Genomic DNA, 7,934 nt, shown 5'->3' with positions numbered 1-7,934 from the left:
GAGCATTTATTCTTGAGACTTCTGAGGGGTGAAGAATTGTAATATCCTGATGCATAAAAAAGCAAAAAGTGCATGCTGTAGGGGACTGCTGCCTTCAGCAGTGATACTGTGATTCACAGCCCTATGTGTAATGCACTGTCCCTTTAGCAGCCAGTCCATGTTCCTGACAACAACAAGAAAGGACACGAGGTCTCTGGGCAAAAGGGGAATGGAAGTAGCAGAGGAGGGAGAGCAGACAGAATCTGCATGGCTGGCCAGCCTACTGCCAAGGAGCCAGGGACAGACAGAAGAACACTGTTTCAGATTATGTTATTTCAAAAACTGGAATAGAGAGGAAAAGGTAGGTTTAAACAGAGATACTTTTATCCCTAGTAGATTGGCTTGTACTTTTAATGCCCTACTTTGAACAAGAAAACACTTTGTGTGCAGCTGAATTGTTCACAACCACAAACCATACACCAGATACTTTTTCTTCGTGGCTGTGGCAATCAAGTGCCTAGCTTTTGACACCCTCCTTCAAGAAAGCAGAAGCCAAACTTTGCAGACCAAGAGTTTATTTCCCACTGCTAGGAACTCTGTTGCTCTAACATTGCTGTTTGTTTCACCTGCAAAGTTTCCCATCAGCGTTCACTGTAGAGAGAACACCTGTATTTCCCTTTAACCTCAAGAATTGATTAACTTATGCCCATGAGTCATAAGCTACAGTACATGTGCAGTCAGTACATGATCTGCAGTGGTCCCACACTAGATGTCACAGTGACTGGTGCACCAATGTGACTGCCACACACAGCTCCATGTGACCATTTGCTAAACAAGAAATGGTTGTGCAATGCAAGCAGAAAAACTTAACAGGTCAGTCATATGTCTATCAGACATGCTGAGGCTGTGTCTCTTGGAGTAGCAGAAGACAATTCATGTAAACTGTGTATTTTATTGGTATGCAGTGTAGAATCAAGGTCTAACACAGCAAGCAAATTGTTTTAGAAGTTACACAGTCTGCCTACATTAAATGTTGCATGCTTTTAGGTAGCACCAAATGAATTGTATTATCAAGATATATTTTAAGAAACAAAACTATTTTCTTCCATTGTCTAAGCAAACCTAATGTCCCTGAAATATACTGTGAAGACAATTGTCTTGTCTGGTATCCCACATTGTAAAGACAGGGCCAGGTTAAACAGTAAGCATGACAGACAAAAGCCATGCACATCAGGTTTTCCAGTAAGCATCTCAAGTGTCATCAAAGGGAGATCTAGTCACTCTCAAAATGAAGAAAACCTTGGAACTGTGTCCTTGGTCTAGTCCACAAAAACAAACAACAACAATAAGCAACAACAAATAGGAAAGAAAAAAAAGGAAGAGTCAGAGAGGTGTATATTTTTTGTGCAGCTCAGTATGTGTTTGATCCACCTGTTGGCAGGACCTTCTTGATTATGTGTACAGCAGGAAAGAATGTTGTACAGCGGTACCTTCTCTTGCTCCTCCATCATGGTCCCACAACAGTAGCATCAGCAGACTGTTCATACACACCTTCACAGCACCTTCCTTCCTCTCCAGCGAAACTGATGATGTAGCAGTCCCCTCAACAAAGTGACAAATATTCCTTCTTTAGGGAGTTCTGATGATCCTATCCACTGAAGAAAGCAAAGCTTAACAGCTTTGCTTGGAGGTAAGACTGCAGCACTGCTTGGGCTCTCACCCTGGAACCTTCCCAAAGGAGAAAGAGCATCCCCATAGTCTCTCTAGCTAATAAGATGTCTGGAACTTAAAACAGAACATAAAATCAAATGCAAAGATATGTGCAGAGGGCAAACACCTGTGAAATTTAGCTCCGATAAATTGTGTTTTCACATTTCTTTTCACAAAAACTAACTGGTTTTCTTGTCTCTTATACACAGGAATTCATCAGAAATAAACACACAAAAAGTGACAAACGTTTGCAGTGATGCCGTGACACACTATCTTGCTCCAGCTTATAAAATAGCACAGAAACCTTTGGTGTGTTTGATATAAGTGCAGCTTCACCTGTGACCCTTAGGGACCTTCTCTTATCTACTCAGCAATGGTTTCTGAGAAGGGTTCTCCATTGATCCTCCAGAACTAAATTTCTCATTAAAGTTTCACTTCTTCCATTATCTCACTATTCCTTTGTGTTGTCTTCCTTCGTTTGCTCCATTTCAGGTTCAGTTAAGGTGGGGGATGCAAAGATTTAGAGTACTGTGCTTCCCACCAGAGCTGATATTTCACCAGCTCTGAGTACCCCCAAGAAATAATGTGGGGATAGTATCACAACAGCATCTTCTTCAGCTGAACCTTAATCACACACACTGCTCTGGGGACTAACAATTTTTAGAGGCCTACACTATGCCTTGAAGTTCTCTGGAGCATCACATGCACTTAGCAAGCCAAAACAAATTTCTGTGTGCAGTCTCAAAGACTTACCTGTCCAAGTTGACCTCTGACACCTGTGACCCCTCTCAGAGCTGAATGACTTTTTCGTGGGGGGTTGTGGCAGCCATGAAAACTGCCTACGCACTGGTTTAATGGGATGAACATTTCAACTAAGAAGAGCTCACCTTCCAGCACTCAAACCACTTGATGTGCACACTTTGTGCAGCCTGTCTTCTGACTCTTGTCATCGGACAGGTTGAACTAGTCCGATTCTAGCTCTAACATATCTTGTGTTGTCTTCATTTTCCTTTTTTCTCACTTTCCTCCATCCTCTTCATCTGAAGGATTTTATCTCTATACATTTTGATGAACTGTTCTTAGTTTATAGTTCCGTGGAACAGATACAGACCCCTCAGGCTGTATGGTGGAGAAAGAATTGCACTACAGCCAGAACTTATTGCCTCATGGGAATAGGTGGGGTGCTCAGTACTCCACATGCAAGAGCTGTGGAGATCAGCACAGACTTGCCACTGTCAAGAATGCCACAGCCCCTGAGCTAAGGGAGCAGTTTCTGACAAGTGGCCTCTCCCCAGGCAGTGAGGTTAGTTCTTTGCCACCCTCTGCTCCTTCCACACACCCACTGTGGAACAGTATTTAAAACGGTGTTTACAGATGTAAAACCTGAGTGGGGCATAAAGGACCCTTGCCAGAAGGAGGGAGGCATTTCTAACCTCCAATCACTCTCCTCTCCACTTGTTATTGAGAAAAAACTGGCGAAGTATCACTGAAGGCCCTGCTTAGGGGATTTGAGCTAACAAGAATCAGAGAAACACATCCTTAACTACTAAGAAAAAAGGAGTAAGGGAATTCATTAAGGTAGTAAGCATGAAGCAGCCCCTTTACCACTAGAATAAAGCAGCAAATCCAAGATGCTGGGCTAGCCAGAGATTACCAAGCAGAAGCTTAGAACATTACAGGATGCAGCCTAGGATAAAGTAGTAGGAAACAGAACTAGAGGGTACAGATAAAACCCAGAACAGGTATTTAGATTGTAACTTTTATTTTAAAAACATTAAACAGTCACAATAAGCTTATAAAAACCATCCAAAATATCCACAATGCCATTACAGAACAATGAGATACCATGTGAGGAAGACCTACACATTTTGGTCCAAGCCAACACATCTCTAATGCAAAGTGGGGAATGCTCTTATGCACAGCTGTAGGAGGAATTTCCTAAAACACAGATGTCCATATGGAAATATCTCTGCAAGTGCTGGAGGCTTAAGGGAAGGGCACAACCTGTATAACTGAGCCAAAATATGAAAGTTGGAAGTGAGGGTAGTCATATAATACCTCTGAGAATAAATACCTGATAGAGAAGGCTGATGGAAAGCAAGGGAAAATTGGATGTAATAGGATAACATTGTGCAAAGGTGGGAGTACTTTAAATAACATCACAGGAAGTATTTCACAGCAGCAAATTTTACTGATCTCTGCAACTGTTTTTCATTAGGGAAGGTGAAAAATCTCATCACCAGTTACAGAAAATGCCACAGGCACTCCCAGAATATACTTTGATGGGAACTTTAACCTGCTCCAAAACAATGTTGTCAATGTTTGGGTTATCCATGCTACCACAATTTTGCTGTCACTTCTGCCTTTCTAAGCCTTTTCTTCTTCCTCTTACCCACCTTGAAATCTGGGGGCATGCTTCTTTTATAGGATGTCCAGTGATGAACTCTCATGTGAGTTTGCAGGTAGACTTCAATTTGATTGAGACAACAGAAAATGCAGGTCTAAGAACAGGAGCTTGAAATCGTAGCTACCCCTTTGCTAGTTTTTAGATAGCTTGTGCAGGCCCAGACTCAGAACACTGCAGTCAGAGAAGCAACGGTACCAACCCTTGATAACAGAAGATACTGCATGCATTACTTTTTGCCTTCCTAAAATGAGCTGTGATAGTTTGCAACTATAGCTTGATATCTGTGTATATACATACACTTGATTGCCTAGCAATGAGACAAAGGGAAGACCATTACTTACAATGTACCATTTTTGTCTGCCATATCCCATCTAACAGGCAATGTTAGACAGTTGCACACATCTACACAACACACTGGACAACAGTGGGCATTGCAACATCATGCAGATCTTCCAGAGGACACAAGGGGCAAAAACATTTGGCCTACAACCAACAGCAGACTGAGTACTATAGATCTTTCAGACTAAGCTAACATATTCCAGTAGCTCTGCTGTCTACTCCTGCATCTCTATGAACCTCTATGAACCTACACATGCTGTAACTGACCAGTTGTGTCTACAAGAGTTACATTATGTGCCTTCAGTATTTATAATTGTCACATAAGTTGTATGAGGTTAAAAACTATATTCCAAAGATGTTTCACAATCTGCAATTTTCAAACTTCCTGGCCTACTGGAATATAGCAGAGAAGTCAAAAAGGCAAGGCAAAAAAAACTCACCTTGTGGTTTGCAGTTACCACCCACATTCATCCCTACTGCTTAACTTAAATGCTTAACTGATGTATAAACTAACAACATCCCCTTGCAGCAATACCACACTTTCCAAGTAGCACTTCAGAACAAATTTTAAAATCACCACTCAAAATATCCCAAATGACACAGGGATTTTGGTTGATAAACAAGTTTACCTCTTCTCACCAGTACTGATCAATTATTTGATTCTTCCCAAAGGGCAGAAGTAACTTTTAAAGGTGATGTGCAAAATTGGCTCTGATCTACCATCTAAAACACCTGTCTTACTGTTTGGTACTGTATTTCTCCTTTACAGTTTTATTGCACCTCAAGTCTACAGCGTCTTCCATTAGAATAGCTATGTCTTAAACATTTTCAATTTCTTTATCTGTACACTTTTGTACACCATTAAAAAAATAAATATTTACAAAGTGACATACAAATAAATAAACTTAAGTAAAAGTATGTTCCCAGTCTGTCTATACAAAAAACAAAAGAACAGGAAAAAAATATGCATGTAACTTGGTCCCCTTTTTCCTGAGGCTGAAAAAGTGCACACTGGATAGGAAAAAGCTAGGAGATGGCTTTTTGGTAGGCTTGTTAAATTCCAGTGCACACTGCACACACACATACAGAGTAGACTCAAAGGGCAGGGGACTTGTTTAGTGGGTAACTTTAACTCACTACAAAAATAGTATTTAAGTTACATTATGGTCACTGCATGCACAAGTATGTTAATCCCAAATAGCAGTTACAGGTGAGAAAAGCAAAAATATTGCCAGCTGTTGTCCATTCACCTGATGTTTGTGGCAGAGAAGATGAGATTATTTTTGCTAGAGTGCCAGGCACCTTCCAGTATTTTGACAATGAGATTTGATATCAGATTTGCTTAATGCTGGTAAGCCTGGCAGAATAGCGGGGGGGGAGTGGGAGAATATGTGGGTGCAAAGACAATAGCAGCAGTCGGGGGGGGAAAAAATCGTCCCAGTTCTCACGGTTTCTTTGCTCATTCCTTTAATGACTCTTTGAGAATGTAAGAGTCAAAGAAGGGGCGTGTCATGAATCTTAAGCAACTTCTTTGTCAGGTTCTATGCTGTTCATCTCCACCATAGGGTTTTTCTCCACAGGTGATGAGGTTGTGGGGCTGGTTTCTGCTTGTCCTTCAAAGCCCCTGGAGATGTCTTCAAATGTCCTGCCCTTGGTCTCCGGCACTTTGAAGTATGTGAAGACAAAAAAGATGACCAGGAAAACAAGGAAAATAAGGAAGACATAGGGTCCACACAGTTTCTGTAATGAGAACAAAAGCAGGAGGCTTTAATTTGCAAAAAATCATAAGCCTAAATGCAAGGCCATTTTCTGTTGACATGTCAAAACTCCAACACCCTTTATTGAATTGTCCTCAAACAAGATCTTTTTCTACTGATCAGGTTGATGTAGGCTTCTGAAATGCTTTAACACTCTTGAAGTGACCAAAATTAAGGCTTTTAAAGGGAAAGCCTTTAAATTAAGATGGCTCTAGGCTACAAGCAGTAACCAAGCAGGACATATGGTTAGCCACACTCTAAATCAACAACAACCAGAACACCAGAAAAGATTGTCCCAGCCCTCTGGCCAAAGCAGGGCCAACTTCAAAGAGATCAGGCTGGTAAGGCTGGAGATTCTACAACCACTCAACACCTATTCCAATGCTGCAGCACAATTGCAATACTTTGCAAACCGGGTCCTTACCTCTGCATAGGGGAAGAGCATTCCCACCAGGAAATTAGAGGTCCAGTTAGAACAACCAGCCACTGCCATGGCTGCAGGCCGTGGGCCCTGACTGAAGAGTTCTGCCACAATAAACCAAGGGATAGGACCAGGGCCAACCTCAAAAAGGGCTACAAAGCCGAAAGTAGCAACAATGCTGATGTATCTGATCCACTCCACAGTGTCCTGCAAGGGAACAAAACACAATAAACTTCAATTTGAGAACCAAACATGGCACAGCATAATGCAATGTCCATTAACACGGTCTACTTTCATAGTTGTATTATGAACACAGTAGCACAGTTCCAGTAAGAATGCTGTACCCCTACCCCACCACATGCTCCACCCAACCTCCGCCCTCTAACACAGCTATAGTCCTAAAGGTCCCCCACTGGGGTCAGTCTGGACAAAAACACTAATTACTCACCTTCAGAGCTAAAGCAATAGTCATAACAGCAGCACACACAGCCATGCCACCCAAACCAACTAGATGGAGTGTCCTGCGTCCTGCACGCTCCACCAGGAACAGCTGGAAACGTGGCAGAAAGAGAAAAATCAGTGACTGTCAGCAAGAACAGAAGAGGCTCCCTCCATCAGTGTGAGCTGCACTACTTCTTTTTCATCTATCTGTAGTCCTCAGTGTCAGCAGCGATCTCAGGGCAGTTTATCAGGTTGCTCTCTTCAACACATTTATCCAGTTCTTGCTACTGCCTTTTTTCCAATCAATCTCCCTCTTCCCCTCAAGCACTCCTCACCCTTCACTACCTTTCTCTTAAAAGAAAGATATTTTTCTTCTTTTTTCTCCCATTTAATGCACTCTTTGCTTTTATATGCAAATGGTTAGCCCATTGTTTTGCCACAGCACAGCTAGTTATCTTCAATCACATCCCCTGAAAGATCCCATGCAGACAAGTTATTTCTCTCAGAAGGACCTGTTCTACTTACCGATACAACAGTGAAGACTGTGTTTACCACACCAGCTCCAATGGTGGCATACACAGGCTGTGTAATACCAGCTCGTTCAAAAATCCCTGTAGAATAATAGAATACCTACAAAGAGAAGCAGAAGCAGAAGTCAGATACCATCACAATTCCAGTCCTTATGAGTGTGTTCCTCATTCTCTGCCTAATGAGACAGTCTCAACAGGCACTCAGCAGTATAAAAGCACTCAACGGCACAGAACAGCATGCTTCCGGTCTAGTTTCATTCACTTGATGCATGGCTGCAACGCCTTGCCATGGTGTCTGGGAAAAATGAAAGCCAATATAATCTGTTTCATTTTAGCAATTTCTTGCAGTA

General features: G+C 41.9%; 1 protein-coding gene across 4 annotated transcripts in view; it reads right to left on the bottom strand.

The window, feature by feature from the left end:
- Positions 1-3,438: 3,438 nt before the first annotated feature.
- The window catches only part of SLC2A3 (solute carrier family 2 member 3), a 30,924-nt gene continuing 26,428 nt past the window's right edge, over positions 3,439-7,934 (bottom strand). For all 4 annotated transcript variants that reach the window (XM_040574776.1, XM_040574784.1, XM_040574794.1 and 1 more), the window contains exons 7-10: positions 7,580-7,684; positions 7,062-7,163; positions 6,617-6,820; positions 3,439-6,175 (exon numbers count right to left, since the gene is read on the bottom strand). In XM_040574776.1, the coding sequence (XP_040430710.1) occupies positions 5,954-6,175; positions 6,617-6,820; positions 7,062-7,163; positions 7,580-7,684 (633 nt within the window). In that variant the 3' untranslated portion in view covers positions 3,439-5,953. The remainder of the gene's footprint in view (positions 6,176-6,616; positions 6,821-7,061; positions 7,164-7,579; positions 7,685-7,934) is intronic.

This window comes from Cygnus olor, chromosome 1, assembly GCF_009769625.2.
Source record: "Cygnus olor isolate bCygOlo1 chromosome 1, bCygOlo1.pri.v2, whole genome shotgun sequence".
Classification (NCBI taxonomy): domain Eukaryota; kingdom Metazoa; phylum Chordata; class Aves; order Anseriformes; family Anatidae; genus Cygnus; species Cygnus olor.
This window is presented reverse-complemented; position numbering and strand designations above follow the sequence as displayed.